Source organism: Mixophyes fleayi, chromosome 6, assembly GCF_038048845.1.
Source record: "Mixophyes fleayi isolate aMixFle1 chromosome 6, aMixFle1.hap1, whole genome shotgun sequence".
NCBI lineage: Eukaryota > Metazoa > Chordata > Amphibia > Anura > Limnodynastidae > Mixophyes > Mixophyes fleayi.
This window is the reverse complement of record NC_134407.1, coordinates 190,708,253-190,730,056: the sequence shown is the minus strand read 5'-3', so window position 1 is coordinate 190,730,056 and position 21,804 is coordinate 190,708,253. Positions and strand designations below refer to the sequence as shown.

Sequence of the window (21,804 nt, the reverse complement as noted above, 5' to 3'; positions counted from 1 at the left end):
GGAGGATTTAGTATTAAAATATGTGTTTCGGTGAACAAGTCTTTTAAGAAGAACATACCTAGATATTAAAAACACATTTTATGCCAAAATTATTTTAGGATTCATAATCAAAATAAAATAACAAGGTTGACTCTAATCAGCCTTTGATAACATCTTACTTACTTCCATTGTTAAGGGGAACAGTTCAAAGATTTTTCCCACCACTTCTCATGCATCAGACTTTTGGAAGCTACCAACAATTTTACATTATTTTCCAAAACTCTATTTGAAGCTTTCAACCAATCAGCACCAGTATATGGTAGAGGGCTCTTCATTATTGCTTGCTTCCCTGGACAATGTTGGATCAAGAAAATATTTTCTTCTTATTGTGAGGATATTTTTTTCTCCCATTTAGAACATGGCAAATCGAAGGAAAAATGCTTCTAACAATATATGCTGTTTAACACTCAGTATAATGGTTTCAACTGATGACTCAAAGAACAGGCTTTGGTCTAATAATGTTCCTTTTGTTGAGAGGGGTTTTTGGTTTTGCTTTTTTTGTTATTATTTTTAAACTTGAACCTATTTTCCTGTGGCATGGATAATGCGGTAAACTGTCAGGTGGCATCCAATATAGCTTCAGAATTAATAGTTTTATGGTCCCAAAGAGGGTCCATAGAGTTCAATTATGTATTTTCAAAAGGGGGCATTCAGGTTTTTGTTGCAATGCATTGATCCCCTGTTGTAGTTTAGTAAAAGGACACCTATTACCAAATTCAGAAAAATAATTACTTTTGCAATAAACAATTTTTTTAATAACCACTTTTTAGAGGATAGGTTAAAAATCAGTTCTTTTGAACTATGATACCTAAAGATATACTTACTTGTCCATAGTTCCATCCCATTGACTTGATGTATTCCCAAACACCATAAAAAATAATGCCACTGTCATTTAAAACATATTCAACTCTTTCATCTTCGTCCTCCATAAAGACATCATCGTCTGAAAATATACAGATATTCATTTGACTTATTACTTATTCTGATCTTTACTTATGTAAATAAAGGAACACTTAAAAATAGCAACATACTAAAGGTATTACTGCTAGTAGCAAATCCTTTGTTCTACAAGTAAATTAAAAACAACAAATGGTTCAATGCCTTTTTAAATATAAACTTTGCATTAGAAGAGGATAAACTCAAATTTGGGTGAATAAATGTTTTTCAATAATAGCAATTTCCCAGTTTCAGACTTTGCAGAATGATATGATCCTCTAGGACACCAAGTCATCTCGTTTCCCACATGTTTGTGTTTTGTAGTTTATAATTTACTTGTAGAATAAAAAATTTACCACTAGTACATCTATGATTTGATTGTGTAATTACCTTACCTGCTGACAGCAGTTCATTCAGTGCTTGCAGCTATTGAACAAAATGAAGCAGACATTTCCTAATGTGTTTTTTTTTGTATTACATACAAGAAAATATAAAAGATTCTATTTTGTTTGACAAGCGTCTTTTTCTTTGATAAAAAAAACGACTAAAATACACCTTGATGATTGTGCAAATGCTACTAAGGCTTGGGCATCAATACACTAATTTTCTGCTTGATGAAGTCTGGCGCATATGCTACTGATTCAGAGCTGGACACATCATGAGATGTGCACTTCACTTCATGTAGCACACAAATACTTGATAGCTTATTTGTATACTGAAATTTAAAGTTGATATTTGTGTGCTACATGTAAAAACAGTCAGTATTTAACTTATGTGCAAAACAGAATACTTTTTTGCACCCCTTCCATTGTAACATGGTTTTGTCCAGGAGACTGAAATAAGAAGAAGTTTCTTAAGTTAAGATCCTTAATGAATCAGGCCCCATGTTACAATGCAAGGGGTGCAAAAGAGTTTATTATTTTGCACATAAGTTAAATACTGGCTGTTTATTCCATCTAGCGCACAAATAGTTGATATCTTTATTTAGACACTGAAAGTGAAAGTTGATCTAGGACAATGTTGGCTAACCTGTGACACTCCAGGTGTTGTGAAAGTCCCGGCATGCTTTGCCAATATATAGCAGCTTATTGCTGGAAGGGTATGCTGGGACTTGTAGTTTCTCAACACCTGTAGCTACAATTTAAAGTGGCACTGGCTTGTAAAGGCAAACTTGCCTTTACAAGCCAGCGCCGCTTTAAATTTTAGCTGCAAAGTCACCGATTTCCGACTAATCGGATTTTCATACATTTACCCCGTGGTTTCCTTATTTGCCGCATTTCACTCACAGATACATTTATAATCTATAGACACTTTACTTTTGGTCTTGTGTCATGTTTTTATAGCATTCAACTTGCCCCACAACATAGCCATAACATAGCCATTTTGATGAGGGCAAAATGAGGCACCCTTGATAGTGGCACATGATGTACTGCCCTAGTTACTGCTATGTTAGTATATAATACAAAAGTTTCTATTTTACTTGACCTTTGAAGTACCACATAACCTTCCAAACCCAACTTTGTTAATGACATATATTACAAGATGTAAAGCTAGCATTCCCTGCTGCAAGAAAAAAGAAGATAGCTCCGTCGCACTGATTGTTGGGAGTTACCCTAAATACAACATCCTTCCAAGATTTCTCTAATATCTGATGTAAGGGGTGCAACCAGAAAACAGCTTAGCTCAATATATGTAGAAAGAAAGGAGCTAAATAATTGTTTGTACAATAGGTGCACTTGATCTCCCTGGAGTTAACAATCAAATATAATTATTGGTAACTGAACGTCATAAAAAGTTTTTTTTATGTATGGAATGCTGTGTGGAATTTACACAGGGAAATGTTAATTGTTCTAAAGGTGTTTAGTCTTATTAGGGGCTTATCACTTCAGTGTAATAAGCGCTCCATTCAAGTTTTTGTTTATTACTTTAAGGATTTAGAGGAGAACACAACAGACTATTAGATTCAATATGCTGTCCTTATGGTTAATCTATGCTTACCTTGTACAATCCAGTGAATATTATAGGATATGGTCATATATAGGAGACTACAATCCTCCTCTTAATTTGTGATATAACTGTGGAAGGCATTACGAAAGCATAGGGTGTAACTTTTAACAATGCACCATCATAATAGAATCTAGTTCCTCTAATATAGGTGATTGCCTTCAGTTATAAGGGGTCTATATTTAAAAGTGGCTCCAGCGATTTTTATAACCATTTTTCTATTTATTTTATTCACAAGCACTCATATTTCGGTATTTTTATCCATGATTGTTTTTAATTAAATTAATAAAGGTTACATTTAAAAAAAAAAAACTTTTTATGATGTTCAATTACCAATAATTATATTTGATTGTTAACTCCAGGGAGATAAAGTGCACCTATTGTACAAACAACTATTTAGCTCCTTTGTTTCTACATATGTTCCCTGCTTGTATACAGATGTCAACATGAAAGATGGAAATGTTTGTAGGGTGCGAGCACAGCTTATTTTTAGGCACGCCCCATTAACGTCACAGTGCCATTTATTATGTAGTTCTGGGTTATCTTTAAACATAGATATATATTTAAAAATATTATTACAGTCATTGGAACAATATAATACTCAGAGATGTTATTAAACAGAGCAAAACTTATACCCATCCTCATGGGTTATCTGATGGCATCCTTGATAAAATCACAATTAATGATACCACTGATTCTCACATGGAACAATCAAAATATTATCTATACATCACTGATATCACATCATGTGTCATGTGAGTTTATGAATTATGCCATTTAAAAAGGACTTGTCACCAGGGCCTCTAATGTAATTTTATTGTTTTATTACCAGTGGTGGAACTAGCCGCAACCGTACCCAAATGTTGCTATTGGGCACAGTGATGCACAGTTTCACCCCTGTACATAATGCAGTGTTTTGTTCACTATGTACAGCAGTTAGTATCAAATAAAATTAGGTTGTCTGGTTGACATTAAATGCATTAAATCCAGTTCACTCTTTGCAGAGAAAGATGGCCTGGGAATGAGCTCTCTATGTTGATAGCTCAAATAACCTTCTAACTCCAACTATCAGAATGTATTATGTTCACCACCAGGCCAATATCCTCTATACCTCATATCTCTCCTACCATGGCATTAACGGACAGTGTGACAGACCATCTTAAAGTATCGCACTTTAAAAAACTTGTGTGATTTACCTGTAGCCCAAGGATTAAATAGCAGTATGACATCATTTAATTTAAAATAACGCTGCTTATTTTTGGAGGAGATACAGAGACTCATATTGTAACAACCAATTGGTGCATCTGCAGGGCTGTTGATAACGACATTCACATCAGCGGAGGAGTCAGAGTCTTTCACAGCTGTCCAGGGAGTGTCAGTTCTTGAGCTTGAGCCAGAGAGTTGAAATACACCCATTGTGTTGTCAGACTCCAGAGGGGCTGGACCTGTGAATGGGAAAAACACAATGACAGGAAACAGGAAAATAAAGGTACTATACATAGCTGAAACACCTCAACTAGAAGATCTAGTTAATCATTGTTACCTGTGCCAGCAATGAATTCCACCTTGTCTCCCTTCTGAATGGCTCTGTTAAAATGAAGTGTCATTCTAAATTCTTGCCCTCGTCTCAGTATGAGTTTATTGCTGTTGTAATAGTCCGTCCTGTGCTCCTCCATGTTTAATGCCTTTTCCATACTGAACTTCTTCAGATTTAGGGCTGTATACAAAATACAGAGTTAAAATATATTAGATAACATAGATAACATATATAGAATGCAGAATTTTGTGATTTAGTTTAAAGACAAGTCTACGTAAGACATAGGTCTTGGGTCATTTATGGGTTAGCGGTGCACTGATAATTTTCATGTGCTGTTGCACCTGTTTCTGTGCAACAATTTAAGTTCAAATACTAATTTTTGGTACCTATTCCCATTAAGGAGCTAAAAACAAGCCTAAGGGGCAGGTAAATCAGTAGACTCTTTTTGGTCTTAACCTTTGCAAGACATCCTGTACAGAGCAGACCTATATAGGAAATGGACATGTAGATGAGTGACTTTAGTTTCCCATGATCTGTGTCCCCACTGAAACACTTTATTACTTTACATAGGGAGACTGTAAGTGACAATGGGAGTGCTGGTTGTAGAGAGACCACATGGGATAGAAAGTGCAAAACTCTGAAACACCCAACATTCTGTGGGTGAGTATACTAATATAGATATTATTTGCTAGCAAACGTGACTTAGATAGTTAATTGAAGTCAAAATTTCAGGCAAAATAGAATACATAATAATAAAAAATAAAATGTTTGGTAGAAATATAAGGTATTATCAAATGATTTGTGGTTTTAGGTAAATTTACAGGAATAAAGCCATATATTTCAAATGATTTGGCTAAGAGGAAATGTGCAAGATGTGACCTAATCGTAACATGCAATGAATGATGAGGTTTTATATTTCAAAACTTGAAAATTTTTTCATATGGTATGGAAAGTTTGTTCTGCTGATTGGTTTTTTGTAATAGCAAAGAGTTCCAAGTGAGTATAGAGGTCCTTGAAACCAAATGTTGATCAGAATAGATGTGAACTCTGGTAGTATCTCTATTATGTATCATGTATTAATATAGTATATATATGTGAACTATGACATCTAAATTTCTCACTGAACACAGTATACTATCTTGTAATTTTTTTGTAGAACCACTATATTAAACACTACTTTACAAAGAGTATTTTTCATCATTCGCTGCCACATTTTGAAACTTACAATCTAAATTCCCACTTGTGTTTGGACTGTGGCAGAAACTGGAGCACCTAGAGGAAACCCATGGATAGACACAGAGAAAGTATTCAACCTGCGTGTACATGGCTGGAACTAAACGCGTGTCCCAAGACCGTGAAGTGGCAAGGCGCTAACCATTGGGCCTCCCTGTAAGAACTATACTTCTACAGACTTACCATTTAAATGTCTTGTATGTAACAAAATATAATTGCATATGTAATCATCCACGTTTATGCTTAGACTGCTCTTCCAACCTGCTCACATGTTCACTCCAAGAGGAGTCATACAGTAATGGATTATTCCCAAATATAATTGGCTGCACACTTGTCAGCTACACAACTAGCCTGAAATAGCTTGTAGACAATAGCTTGTAGACACACATGTGCACACAGCTAACTGATGAATCTATGCATGTTCACATTTATTAGCTAGTGATTGGTAAGTGTAACTTATAACTTTGTCTATAGAATGAGTAACTTTACCATTAAGATAGACTGTTTGGATTTACATGGCATAAGGCAGGTGTTTAGGAAATATAATTGTTTTCACCATCAATAACACCTATGAATAATATTACTAATATTAGCACGATTAACATGATCAATATTACCATGGTTAAATATCTGTTTCTACCATGAAACTTTTAGTACCAGAGTTTCTAGAGCCTTAGCATAGTCATGCTTAATTATGTTTACATTTAACCCAACTGGCAGAAATACGCTTTACAGCAGCGGTAGCCCACACAGGGCTCTTGAATCGCATTCGGCTCTTTGCTCTATTAAATATTACTCCCAGTCAGGAGGAGTTTCCAGCATTCTGCTCCGGGTGCCACTAGTTATGGATTGGAACCCAGTTGGTTGCTCCCAATTTGACTAAAGTGTAGATTGACTGGGAGCACCTGGGAGTCCGTGTTACATGACCTCCTCTTCACAACACAAGTAACAATTCATACAATCAGGGGAGGAGGGGGAGGAGAGAGTGTAGTGTGCTTTTCCTGCTCCCTCCTTCCTCTGTGTGAGGTAAAGGTAAGTTGGAGAGGTGTGAGAGGTCTGTAAGGGGCATGTGGTAAAATCTGATGGTATGTAAAGAGATGTCTGATAACATGTACAGAGGCCGATAGGCATGTTATGGGTATGTAAGGAGATCTGTTGGCATGGGGGGAGGTTTAATGGACAAGTGCCAAGGTCTGATGGACATGTAAAGGGGTTGTGGGGAGGTCTAATGACATGTGGGGTGGTATGATAGGCATGTAAGGGGCAGTGGGGGATTAATAATGGGAATATGGAGAAGTCTAATGACATGTGGTGATGTCTAATGGCATGTGGTGCGACTGACATATATGTGGGGCATGTAGGGAGATCTGAGGGGCATATGGAGAGGTCTAATAACATGTGGTGAGGTCTGATGGCATATTGACCATTTATGACTTTTTTGTCCATACTTGAAGAGGTGCCTTCGCGGCGACTGTAGATACAGTTCTGCCATCACAACAAACCAAATATGACATTATTTTGCTCAGAAATGAAAAGGTGTATTATTGTCTAATATGAGCATGCCACTATATATACTGTATTACACTGGTTTAATGATTGCCATTACACAAAGCTGTAATCATAAATTGGCAATAAAGCAGATTTTATACATACTTGAAGTTGTAAATAAAATAATATAAGATATTTGGGTATAGTAACATATTGTGTTGAACCTGACATTATGTTACTGACAGTGTTAAACTTTATCATTGTTCACTAATGGTTCTGCTAACAGGTTTATAATTATTATCATTCTCATTATCATTCCATATTGGCTGGTTAAGTACATCACATGGTTCATATTACAACATTAATGATTTAATTAATGAATATGCTTGTATGCCTTTAAAGCTTCTGTGACTAAACATTAATCATTTCCTGAAGGCAAAATTGTTTTTAGTTTTCATCTTTTTCTCCCTTACATTGTTTTGATATTCTGCAATAATGTGTATTTTTTTATAACTGCAATTTGGGATATTTTTAATCTACAATCCAAATTTCCATGTAAAAATGTCAAGAACATGTATAATACGGGAGGAAGATAACTGGAGCTAAATTGGGGCAGCATTTTTATTGGAAATTCTGTCTGCACTATTAAAAAATAATTGTACCTGTGTGTTTTCTGGACTACTTTGTATGATCGGGTACAAGGCACTTGCAAAAGAGAAATGGAGATAGCAGAGGACAGTTTGGGTTAATTTTGAGTTGGTTGTTGTAAGTCCATTTTAGTTGCGCAAAATGCACATTTATGCTGCTCACATGTACAAAAACGCATCAGAGCAGAGGCGGAACTAGCGAGCTCTGGGCCCAGGTGCAGGGAAGAAGGGATGAGGGAACTGAGGCCCAGCTCCCTGTGCAGCATGCCCCTTTATCTCCATGGGCCCTGGTGCACTGCACCAGCTGCACCAATGGTAGCTCCACCACTGCATCAGAGATATGTCCGAATTAAGATTTTAGTGTATAGCTAACATGCGCATCCACACACAGGGGGAAGAAATGGTTGTAAAAGCATAGACAATGTAATGAGTAGAAGCATAGACAAGGTATGACAAATGAGGCTTTTAGGATGAACGCACTTAAAGGACGACAGTGTTTGTAGCAAACTGAACACTTACCTGAAGGGGTTAACATAGGGTTGGGCCCGGCCAATGGTAGCTCCTGTGGGAGGGACCTTGATTGAATATAGCAGGCTGTACTTCCTGGATTGCCTCACTCTGCAGCACGAGATCCCACCCACCCACTCCTCATTTTAAGTATCTTATGTGTTAACATTTGCGGTAGGAAGGCACTGCATTCAGCGGCTGATTAGTGGGCGCACAGGTAGTTGGTCGTAGGTCACTGTCCCCTTAGAGGCACCAGTAACTCCTTTTTTGGTCCTTCGGTGTGGAGGGTCCCTGTCCGGCTTGGTGAGGGAGGGCAGCGTGAGTTTCAAAGGGGCAGTCACTCTGACGCCAATTCAGCGCAAGTTTTAATGGGATTTGTTCCCCTTGGTTTGTGGACTTATGGCGGTTTGTGCCAGTCCCCATGTGATCTAGTGTTATCAGCTTGAGAGCTGTTTCGCAGTGCCCTTTCACCACCACCATAGATTTAGTTTAATACAAAATCATAATAAAAGTTCTGCCATTTTTTAGTAACTTATACATGTCTCCGTGTGTTTATTTGCATGCAAATGTTTAGATTTTAAGGTTGATGTGAAGTTTATGGGAACATACACGGTGAGCCCTTTAATGAGAACCATTTAGTCAGGAGGCGTATCTCTTGAGGGTCCTAGGTCCCTGGTGCAATGATTCGTGCTACTAATGATCATCCGCTCGGACCTTTACAGTGTTAATGAAGAATAAATAAATTGAAAAACGTGTGACCCCCTTTCCTCTCAAAAGTTAACCAAGCCAAAGCACTTAAAGCCTGGGCTGGTTACTACTTATGTGTATGGACACCATGTGTCAATGCACTTACTTGTTTCAATGACATTCATTTATACATTTTACGAATGAATGTTGCTTGAGATCACATGAGGGTACATGAGTCCTTTCAAGAGTCTTTCTCACGCTCTAGCCAATTAGAATGAAGCCACTATGGTTTGGTTATTTTTGGACAGCCCCCTGTGACGCTGTTCCACCAGGAGCAAGTTCTCTTCTTGTAACATGTTTTTTATTTTACATCCCGTTAGATTCAGGGGTCTAATAAAGTGGAGAACGAGGGATTGGGTGAGTATTTTTTTAAATTAAATGATTTTTTCTATTGTGTGTGTATGCTTTTTTTAAAAAGGTATTTTTCTATGTGGAACTACAGATCCAAGCGGATCCAGGATACAAGAGCATACTGTCGCTTGTAGTTCTACATGTGTCAGCATACCAAATAGTTTATGACTTCCTGGGCTTCCTGGGACCGGTAGTGCCACATATGAGAACACTATTTTTTGATTTTACACAAGTAATTCCTAGTTTACTTTTGGAGTGTAGGGATCAAGATTGTGCTGAGTTCGGCGTCTTCAGCGCTTAAATTTAAAGCGACGCTGCCTTGTAAAGGGAAACTTCCCTTTACAAGGCAGCGCCGCTTTAAATTTAAGCGCTGAAGACGCTGAACTCGCTGTAGTTGAAGAATCCGGAGGTTCATACATTTACCCCTATGTGTTGTCCCACTGTTAATACTTATGAATTGGAAATAATTTTGAAATTATGTTTGACCAAAAATGATGGCTTTGATAATTAGCTGACTTACATGTGCAATATATAGGTTGGTAAAGTCAGCAAAAGATACCAGGGGGTAAATGTATCAAGCTGAGAGTTTTTCGGCGGGTTTGAAAAACCAATCAGATTCTAGCATCTCTTCATTTATTTCATTTACAAAATGACAGCTAGAATCTAATTGGTTGCTATAGGCAACATCTCCACTTTTAAAACCCAACAAAAAACTCTCAACTTGATACATTTACCCCCAGGTTGATTTAATCTATTGAGCATAAATGGGTTAATTTTCTGAGAAACATTGGGTACTATAACATTTTTAAAACTATTATTTTGTTCTAAAAATAGTCCAAAAGTTGAGAGAAGGGATTACTTAAAAAGAATTTCACATAAAAGTATATTGCTTTTTTGCTTTATGATCCTTTTGATCTCACAGGGAGCTTTAATACACATGCTTAATGAAGTGTATATGTTTATAGTTGTGTATGAAGAAGAGGAAGAATGCAAAGAGATCAGGTAGTAATTCCTAGCTTTCTCGTAAACTCCCACCATAAAATGCAGGAATGAAAATCTTTTGATCAGTACTTGGCATTGGGAGTCAAAATTAGCAATAGAAGGTTTATTTAAATTATTTTAAATTACCCAAAATCAATGTTATATTTCAATTGAGAGTAAGGTCCATTAATATAATGCAGCTAAATGTTTGCATTTGTGGATTTAAAGAATATTTTATTAAGAATTTGGATTTATTACGACAAGTGGTGAGTAGGAAGCCTATAGATAATCTTTTGAATGTGTGGTTAAAGGAAAGATTACAATTTTTATGACTCATTATTTTACGAATAAACAAATGGCAACCCTTTCAATCAATCAGGACGCCATCTATATAGCACACACAAAAATTAGTTCTAAATAAATTAATTATCCAAATGCACAGATCTTCCCAGAATCCCATGTAGAGATCTGCAAAACGAGTCCCCATCAAAATCCTACATTGCTGGAAGTGAAAGTTATCTATGAATACCTTATTAGTTTATTTAACTGTGCATTTTTTTGTGTTATAATCTATAAATATACATCTCTAAATGTTAGTATGTTTGTCACTAGCAGATACAAAAATAGATGAAAGCTTTCCCTTCCTAAATTCATTTTATCTCTAGTATTTAAACTATATCTGAAACAGCAAACTTGACCCACTGGTCCTGGGTTGGGCAGCTCTAAGCACTTTGCAATAGGTCTATTTGTTGCAAATTCTGAAGCCAAACTGTCAGGTGCCGTCCCCGCACTCCTCCAAAATGCAGGGGATGGTCGGCTGTTCTCGCTGCTCGGTGCATCCCGTTGCCTAGCAACGGCTCTGGTCACACACTGCATGCGCATGCTAGGCAACGGGACGCGCTGCCTGGGCTTCCTGTGGTGGTCAGCTGGTTCTGGCGGCCGAATCAGCTTCCCCTCTCCTCTATTTAAACAACACTCTGACACCATTAGGGTGCTAGAGTATTGTTTCACACCAGCTCCAGCCCTTCCTGTTTGTATGCTCCATTGTGTTTTGCTGACTCTTAGCTTGTTTATTGGCTCATTCTCCTGGATCCCGATTTGGTACTGCACAGTCTGTTTAGTATTGACACTCTGCTCGTTCCTGACACTTCTTCTGGTTCTTCCTGTGTACTGCGCTACTGTTTGGTTTGACCCGGATCGTCTGACTATTCCTGTGTACTACTCCACCGCGATGGAAACTGACTTGGAGAACTGCGACCTGCGCATCCCACACAACGAAGACCATACCTCCTTGGAGGGGAACCTGGTCAAGACCGGAGGTGCGTTAGACTCCGCTCCTCCCTATTCAGTTGCGTAAATACCAGCCGGTGCCCCCTATGGTGTCTATAACCGTGAAAAAAGTCCCAATAGCCATTGGAAATTTTGCAAACTTCCAACGATCCTACTTCCAGTAAATTTATTTGCATATCTACATTGGACAATATTCTCAGGGTATTAAGGTATTAAGGTGCACAACTTATTTCATCTGTATATTTTGAAAAATAAAAGCAAAAAGTTGTTAGCAGTAAAAATATAGAAAACATGTTGCTACTAGTTTACTTCAATCCATAAGAAGTCTTATGCAATTGTTTTAATCAATTCACTGTTTATAATTGAGTAATACCAGGAGGACAGGTTTAAACCTGTCATAGATAATGGTAAGAAATAATTTATTTTTTTTTGATCAACCTAATCAGTCCAGGATCCTGATCAGTAGAAATTCAGTGTGTTGTGGTTGATCATGTTTTTTTGTATTTTTTTTTTCCCAATACTAATCATTGAGAACATAGGAAGCATTACAAGGTTACAGTAACACAGTGATAAAAGATTCAACACCAGCTTTACAAATCAGTTTGTAACAAAATGTGTGAGAACAAACAAACTTACAATGTGGATCTTACAAAAGAAAAAGTAAACATGGGAAAGGAGGGGGGGGAGGAAGAGAGGGAGGACTCAGGACTAGAGTGATATGATGGGGGGAGGTAGTCCACGTGGGTGACAGCTTAGGGGAGAAGAACTGGTTTGAAGATCTGATGACTAGTAGCTCATTGGATAGAGACAAGGTTTTAGCTTGGAGATTGAGAAGAGTCTGGTTAATGAAGGAAGTCCAAGGTCTATGAAAATATACAGAGGATTTTCTCAGGGTGCTCATTATGGGTCTTATTCATTAAGTAGCTTAAATGTTAATACATTGCGCATTTTGCATATAATTGCTGTGGGCCTGCTCAGAGAAGGATTGGGGAGGGGTGTTTGAAGAGACCCAGGGAGACCATGTTCCAGAAAAGGGGGATCTGCATCTTTTATTTGAACTGGGCCACAGCCTACGATTTCAAGGGCAAAACAGGTGTTTAAGGAGGTTATTTGTCCTGAAAGAGGCTACCAACCTTTTTGGTAAGCTTAACCCCAAGATTCTTAAATTTGGTTGGAACTCCAAATGAAGGAAGATTTAAGTTTAAGGCGTAGTTTACGTTTTGGAGGGATAAAAACATAGCTACAAATTCCATATTGTTTATGTTCATTTTACAGTTAGACAAAGCTGAATAAACTGAATTTCAGCAAACAGGTTTTGAAGCGAAAGTAAGGGGTTTGATATAGTAAGAAGGATGTCATCTGCATAAAGACCAACTTTGTGATTACCAGATGCCAACTGGAAACCAGAAATATCTGGAATTTAATTAATTTTGAAGGCAATGGGTTTGAAATTCAGAGGAAAAAGAAGGGGGTTCCATTACCAACAGGCAAACAAATGCACCCTTTCCCGAGGACCAAGTTTGTGGATTTATGGTACAGACCCGAAACTCCTGTGAGGAACTTGTCTGGAAAACCATAAGAGGTAAGAGCTCCCATCATGAAGGGCCACCCCACATGGTCAAAGGCTTTCTCAGCATCTAGGGAAGGAAGAGTGATGGCAACCGGTACTGATTTACATGGTGAATTAGATCAATACTTTGCTTGGTGTGGGACAAAACCCACCTGATCTTGATGGATTAAGGAAGGGAGGACCAGGACTCTAGCGTTAATTTTTAATATCACATTCAGCTTAGAAATGGTACGGTAGCTGACGCAAATAGAGGGATCATTTTCTTCATTGGTGATAACCGAATTCTTAGCCCTCGTCATGTTAGAGTCAAAGGTCTATTATCAAATGGTTACTTCTCTAAAATTTTGGAATTGAGCAGTTTCACAGCTTCAGGGGAAAGCTTTGGAGGATTGCATGAGCGCAGGTAGTCATCTATCATTTGCTCAAGATCAGAGGGCTGTAGAACCCATTTAGATTCCCTGGCAGCCCTTTTGGCAGAACCACGTTACAGTTGTCATGCACAAACAAGAGATCTTTAAGATGATCAGATAAATTCCATGGGAGGGAGAGTAAGAGGTATATCCTCTATCAGAGCCATTTACATCCACCAGGACTCATTAAAGAGGAAACATTTCTTTGCTAGACTCATTGTCTGGCTAAGGGTGGGGTCAAGGCAGCTGTGTGGGGAGATCTATCTAGTCTGGTGTCCAGAATCATGTTAAAATCTACGCCAGGGTGCAGGTGACCATGAGCATGTTTCTCAATTTGCTTGAAGAGATTCAATAGAAAGGGGATCTGACCAGAGTGACAAGCTACTGACCTAAGGCACCAATTTGTACTGTAAATCTGCCATCTGGGTCTGCAACCGTGTGTTGGACAGTGAGTTGGACAGTATTACAAACCAAGGTGGCTACACCTCTGTTTTTTTTGCAGTAACAGAAGCATAAAAGGACTGGGTGAAGACCTTCCCTTGGAGGGTTGAATAGGGTGTGGAGAAGTGAGCATGTTGTTGAAGCACAATGTCTTCTTGGATTTGTTGAGGGCAGTTATGAGAATGTAACGTTTGGCATTAGGGACAGAAGTTTAAGTGACATGATAGCGGAAAAAAGGGTAGGATAGCGCTGAAAAACTCCTCTGTGTTAGGGTGAGTTGAAAAAAGTCAGATATAGTAGTGTGTCTCCGTTGGAGTGCGACTACAGGGCTGAACTGATAAAATTGATGAGCACCAGAATCAGTAGTACATTTTATGGGATTATATTAGTGTACCAAATAAATAAAAGTGCCCAGTAGGTTAATTTCTTAATTACTAAGACTTTTGTAGCTGCAAAGACACCTGGAAGTATGGACACCACATTATGAGTGTGTGTTCTTTAGGAGACTTGGATCACAGAGAGGAATGTGAAGACTGACTCTTCTGGTTTTCACATACCCAATCCCTAAATACTATGTCTGACTGATCTTCTTTCTGATAGACAGCCTAGCAGCTTTTGGCAATGCAGCTGTTATATTTAAGTCTGAATACCATGTCCAAGTTGGTGACACTAAGAGGGTTGTTACTAATTATGTGCCTTATTGGGAAACGATAACATGAAATTGAAAGTTAATATTAGATTAAGTTCTAAACTGTAGCTGAAACTTGGGCCTAAAAAGAAAACAGGATGCTCGTGAGTCATTGTTACCTGGAATGCTTATATATAAATATATATATATATATATATATATATATATATATATATATATATATATATATATGTATATTGTAACAAAAGGAGGCATTTAGATGGCAATATGCAGAGAAAGCAGGGAAGTAAAGTAAAACATTTGTGCAGCAATGCACCTAGATTGAATGTAAAGACCTATGTGTAACAAACAATAGTTTAAGTTTGGTTAACTTACATGCAGAGAAATCCTTCCTCAGCAAACAGACAGGGTGTGTCTCTTTAGTGCAAACAGAGCCAGTGATGGGGCGTTTCCTTTTAAAGAGAAGGTGGGTGTGTCACCTGTCCATCAAGCTAAGGCTGGGGGAGGAGTATCAGGTATAAAAGCTTGTTTGTATCATTTGTGCACTGAGATCAGCGCTGGGGAAGCTGGCTGGTCTTCAGAGAGCTGAGCTATGTCTAGCTAGCGTTTAGGGTCTCCAAGTATTGCTGTGAAATCTGTACAGTGTCAAAACATTTACCATCCTGACAATAAAACTACATAAAAAGGAAGAAGTTGTTCGCGTGTGCTTCAGCAGTAGCGGGCTCTTGCCACAATATATAGATGGATGCACAATGTCCTTTTAATGCCACATTTACAGTACAAAAATTATATTATTCTTCAGCGAAGGACCATATTAAAGGTGGGAAGTTTATTTTCATGGGTAAAGCAGTCGGGAGGATTATTAGATTGTTGCCACAGAAATCTTCATGTTGGTAATTAGCTGAAAAAGATCAGGTGCTTAAGAGCAGAACAGTTTTAACTAATTACAACTGAGTATAACCAAACTCACACTTAACTCAAATTACAAAACAGAATCATTTTACTGAAAACGTGAGTCAGGTTGTCTTTAAACCTGCTTCTATTTTAAATAATTATCCTTATAATAGCTCTACCGGTCACACACAATCACATTGTGGTTACCATCAATTATGCTTTAGTGTACTGTGCATTGATTCTCCTATAATGAAGCAGAAATGTGTCTCTATAGTTATGGAAATGTCATGGTGCAATTAGTCAGAGATGTTCGATAATGGCGTAAGTGATTTTTTTGACAGCATTTTCAGAAACCTGGATAATTTCACACGTTCCATTAATTTCAAGACTTTTTTTTTTCTTAAATATCACAGATTTTTTTTCTTAAATATCACTGATCTTTACATCCAGCCTGGTAGATGTGTTTTCTGCTGTTTGTCTGTTCAGCTGAATATTCAGTTGGTCAATAAAATCATACAGAGCAAGCATTGTATGTCATAATAAGGAAGTGCTCATTTAAAGGGCTACTAAACAAAATGCAAAAGAGCTACTTATAACAACCACAAATATATATGTACAGTAAACGTGTCAGGAGCTTATGATTGCTGGATATATATGAGATAAATTGATTTTAATACTCCTTAGATTTCCTATAGGCAAAATACTGAACTACACTAAAGCCAGATCTTTGAGCAGCAGATGAATAATAAATGTGAATCAATATTATTTCTTTCAATAGCTGCAATTAGAACTCTTCATACTCTAGGATAAAAGACGGACATAGCCATTTAAACAATGTCATAATCTATCACGCAATTTTTCTACACTGTGATCAGAATGACAGCTCACACCCTTTAATCAAGAAGAGCGTAATGTTCATGATCAAAGTGATCTGTCATAGTAATGTATATTCATGTTAACTTCACCAGCGTAAATATGGGTTCATTGTAATCAACTTGTAGTCAAACAACTCAGTTTTACTCACCTGTCATGGTGATTTCTTCTCAGCTCGAAAAATGCTGATTAAATACGTATAACGATGCTTTGGATCTGCTCAATCGTCAGTGTCTAAGACTTATTTTCCAACAGACATATAATTATTGGCATGCAATTAAATGCCGAGCCAGTAATGGGCTGTGGGTGGAGACCGTGACCCCACAAGGGTTCATTAGACCTGTATTTGGCAATGATTTGCATGAATATGTGTTCAGTTTATGCAAGTTGACTCTATGGATTAAGAAACCTGTTTGGCAAGTTGGGTGGTTTTAGAAGCATGTTCACTGAAGCAAGAGTTCTGAAACACACACGTAGGAATCCCAAAGGGAGGGTATTGTCTGGCAATAAATACAGTAACCGCATTTTTGTTGTTTTTTTGAGTTGCAGTTTCATATCATAGTTTGGTATCATTAAGGAGCAGACAGTAGTTACATATGAAGGGTAAAATACTGAACAAGCTTTTAACACAAATACCTTGTAATGTCATAGCACCTACAGAAATAAAAAAGACAACTTTTATATAGACCTTATTTTCAGGGTGTGCTCTCCTATCCAGCAGGTGCTGTGCCCCCACCTCATACCTCCACACTGCTTCTTGCCATAGCAGACGGGAGTTGGTGGCTGGCATCGGCTGCTCCCTAGTCTGGGAGGGTGGCACTAGGTTGTAACTGCATTGAACAGCGCCGTACTCTCAACCCATCACAGACATGGTGGAGCAGCAGTAAGCAACTTCACTGATAAGAAGCGCGGGCTGCTGCTCCTCCATGTCACCGGACAGCGCTCAGTGTGTGGGTTTCACGGGACATTAAAAGACAGAATTAATGACATTATGGAATCCTAGGTAACTGTTTAGGTTATCCGATTGGTAGAACCAACCATGCTTATTTACTTACTGAGTTATGTATATCACTTTATAAACCATTCACCAAAGATTTTGTGAGGTGTGCCTAGAGATGACCAACATTTTAAAAAATGTTCCATGGAATTATTGCCTTATTGCACATTTGGATGTGGAATTTTGCACATATGCCAGTGGAATTTTACCTTAAGTGTTCCGCAAAGAAACCCCCTATAGGTTTTGTTGCACCCGAAATTACTTCACCAGGAATTGACAATTATTATAGCTCAACCACACCACAAATCAAAATGAAGAGACACTGTGGTCATTTTTGCAAAATGCGTAATTTACAAATAAAGTTCCGAGCGCCATTTTGAGGAATTGCGAAGCAAAACCAGTTCTTAAAGACTGCATCACCAAAATGGCCTGATTTGCTGCAAAATTTGATGCACAAGAAGATCTGCCACAACATTGCTCATCTCTAGATGTGCCTTTTGGGATGATTCTGTGGGAATCTATTTTGTGGGTTTCCGATTATTGCTATCCACTAAATGTGTGTTTTTATGAACATGAATGTGCTTTTTTTTTTAATGTTCCCATAATAATCACCACACAAAAAAAAGAAAAAAACAAACATGAAAAGCAATTAATGGGTGTAGCAAAGTGATTCATCCTAGACACACCTGGTATTACAAGCTCTTGTAAAGACAGGTTTAGGAGTGAGAAAATACAGTGTATATACATATGTATATACATACACCGTGTAACGTTAGAGTGGGTAAGGCTGCAGTTTTATTGATACCTTTGAAACACAACAAATAAGGAAATAACATAACATCAATATCAAACACCATAAGAACAACAAAATGTAGGATCCCTGAAGCTGTTTAGGCATTATGTGCACAAAGAAATCCGATTTTTTTTTCCACAACATCTGTTAAGAAAAAATTTGTTTATTGTCCCTACTGTTTTTTCCAACCTAAGTCACCAGCTTGGAGGGTAGCTGGCCGCATCAACACTACCCAATGGATGGAGAGCTAACCTCCCACTACCAGATGTGACCAATCCCAGGAGGTTACTTTCATTACCAGTAGGAACCAAGTCCCACAGATATCCACACATTACTTATAGGGATCGAAAAACACTGCATCCTATATTCTCTTTCTATGTCTTAAGCACATAGCATACCTTGGGGTATATTTACTAAACTGCGGGTATGAAAAAGTGGAGATGTTGCCTATAGCAACCAATCAGATTCTAACTATCATTTATTTAGTACATTCTATAAAATGAGAGCTATAATCTGATTGGTTGCTATAGGCAACACCTCCACTTTTTCAAACCCGCAGCTTAGTAAATCTAGCTTCTTGTGTTTAACGATTTTCTTATAAAATAGCATGAGCATTACTAATGATGTGACACCATACTCTGGTCATTTCTACCCTCTCGTCTGTCATAAGCCGTTCTGAATCTCTTTACTTGTCATGTTACCATTCCGCAAAAGCTAAAGCACTATTCTGAGGTTCATTTTATAGCTGTCTGTCAGCAACCACTCAGAAGGTAGGGGGGGCTCAAGATACCACCAGAGACACTATACATTATGGAGAAATGGAGGCAAAATATTAGATGCACTACATTAATATCCCAGATGTGACTTTTGAGCATAAAAACAGTATTTGAAAATCGTATTCAGGAATTAGAAATAAACATTCTCATTAAACATGTTGCCTTCAGGTTTTTTTTATTAGGGTAAAATTCATTAATTTTCAATAAATATTTCCCAAATGTAAACTTTTCTCAATTCAGCTATAGTTTTAGAAAAAAAAAAATGTATACTGCCTGCAGTGGAGGCAGCCATTTTGTGGATTAAACCATTAATTATAAGACTCAATGCAGACTATTAATACACTCGGAAGTAGTGACATCACTGAGGCAGCCTGTGCCTCATGCCATGCCCATGACATCACTAATTCCGAGTGAATTGATAGGCTGGATATTGGTTTAGACCACAAAATTGCTGTCTCCACTGTGTGGATATGATTGAATGACTTTTAAAGAGAGAGAGCAATCATTTATGTTTCATATGATTTTTCTTTCTGAATAAGCACAAATTTTTCCTGCAAAACTTATTATTTTAGTAAAGTAAAACAATCATCCCACACTTCATTTCCATTGTAATTTGATGGAACACCTTCAGTTTTTATGTAAGCAGTACAAGCATTATGCAGTGCCAGTCATAATTATAAATAAAAATACATATATAAATAAGGTCCTTTGCACATAATAATTTAGTTTATGTCTATACATTTACTTGAATAATTATAGAAAAAAATAAAATGTGACCTATTCCTACTTATAAATAAGTTTTATCTGCCATTAAGAGCAGTGCTTTGTCAAGGTTAAATCCAAGGTTAAATCCACCTAGAGAAATTAAATATGAACACTTTGGGCCTGATTCATTAAGGAAAGGAAAGCAAAAAAAAAATAGTAACTTTGCACCTTGACAAAAGCATGTTGCATTGGAGGGGGAGCTAAATTTAAAATGTAGTGACAGATTTATAGTTGGGGAAGGGCATGTTCTAGATCAACTTTAAATTTCAGCTTAAATATAAAGCTAGCAAGTAATTGTGTGCTACATGAAAATATAGGAAGTATTTAACTTATGTGCAAAATAATATGCACCCCTTGCATTGTATCATGGTTTTGTTCAGGAGAAAATGTATTCATTTTTTTGCCTTACTTTCCTCAATGAGTCAGGCCCATTAAGTCTTAGGCATAATCAGTGGCGGAAGTACAGCCATTACTGAAGGTCCAGCATCACCAAGCCCCCCTCTAAATTATATGGAGCCCGACGGTGTAGTCCTCCTCCACTTTACATAATGTATGTAAATTATTTATTTTCTGATCTTCGTGGTTATTTAGATACACCCTCTGTTAGAGCTCCTCCTATTTACTGGTGAATGGGTATATGAGTTTTCCACTTAGTGACTTCCTTTTCCAGTCATCATAGAGAATTCAGACATTTAGTGCAGAAAGATATTGGCATGAGTTATCATGACAGGAACAGTATATGGAAACAAAGGTGTTCTGTAAACCTCATAACCTTGCAGTTCAAATTGTTTCCCATGGAAACCACTGTAAACAATAAAGGAAGCCTCCCCATGATACATCTAAGCACCAAAAATATATACAGTATATGCAATTAACACTTTAAAAGAACTTTAGATAACATTACATAATTATTTTGTCACATTATAGTTGCTATACTATTTTGGACAGAATGCTACATTTTTTTCTTCCATGGGTATACATTATACATAAACTCCAAAACGGACTATAAGGGACCACAGAGGACATAAGGATAGCAAAAGTTATAATAATTTTTCCTTAAATGCAAAGTTATTAAATAGCATGCTTGCAAATAACAAAAATGCTTTAAGTCTCACTTAATTTAAAGTAGAACTAAACCCAAAATATGAAAACACTTAAGTATTAGATGACTCCATTTATTCATGTGGAAGTGACAACTGGGCATTTTAGATTGATATACATCATAGACAAGTTTGCTAACAGGTGGATGCCGTGACAACCTCTCTCAGTATGGGCAGTACTGTACTGTATATGGTCAAAGAAAAACAAACTTTATAGAGAGTGAAGTTATAGGTAGGGCAACTGGGGCTACAGCTCTAGGACCCCTTAATAAAGGGGGCTCCAGAACCAAATTGTGCTCCGCCAGCCACAAATCAGCAACATTATTTGTCTGCAAAACAAGAGGGGAACAGTGCGGACCAATAGGCTCTCTGCAACTTCCTATTAATCTGCATGGTCACACCTCCTTGGGCGGCCCGAAGAACACTGAAGCAGAGCAATAGCAAAAAACTATGGTACGGGGTCCCAAGTTTGTGGCTCGAGATACAGACACGTAATAGAAATATTAAAGCCTTAGTCAGCGACATCTTTACAGAGTTTAGAGAGTTGTTCAGGACAAGATAAGACAGTACATTTCATCTTTTGCAACATCTCAAAATATTTTTTCAGGTTTAGTTCACTTTTAAACAGAAAATAATTTAGTATAGAAATAAATTAAAGTGACTTGTATTATCATTTGCCATTATGCAGAAATGCTAAAAGGTTATTTTTATATAAAGCAATACATTCCCTTTAATGAAGAGAGCCCTAACATGTTATATGATTAATACAAAGTGTA

The 21,804-nt window shown here is 37.4% G+C and overlaps 1 protein-coding gene across 1 annotated transcript in view; it reads right to left on the bottom strand.

Annotated features, from left to right (window-relative positions):
• The window catches only part of LOC142095001 (protein-glutamine gamma-glutamyltransferase E-like), a 49,322-nt gene extending 32,423 nt beyond the window's left edge, over positions 1–16,899 (bottom strand). Inside the window, exons 1-4 of the mRNA XM_075177700.1 lie at positions 16,749–16,899; positions 4,523–4,696; positions 4,176–4,424; positions 864–982 (exon numbers count right to left, since the gene is read on the bottom strand). Coding sequence (XP_075033801.1) covers positions 864–982; positions 4,176–4,424; positions 4,523–4,696; positions 16,749–16,755 — 549 coding nt within the window. The 5' untranslated portion in view covers positions 16,756–16,899. The remainder of the gene's footprint in view (positions 1–863; positions 983–4,175; positions 4,425–4,522; positions 4,697–16,748) is intronic.
• Positions 16,900–21,804: the final 4,905 nt, after the last annotated feature.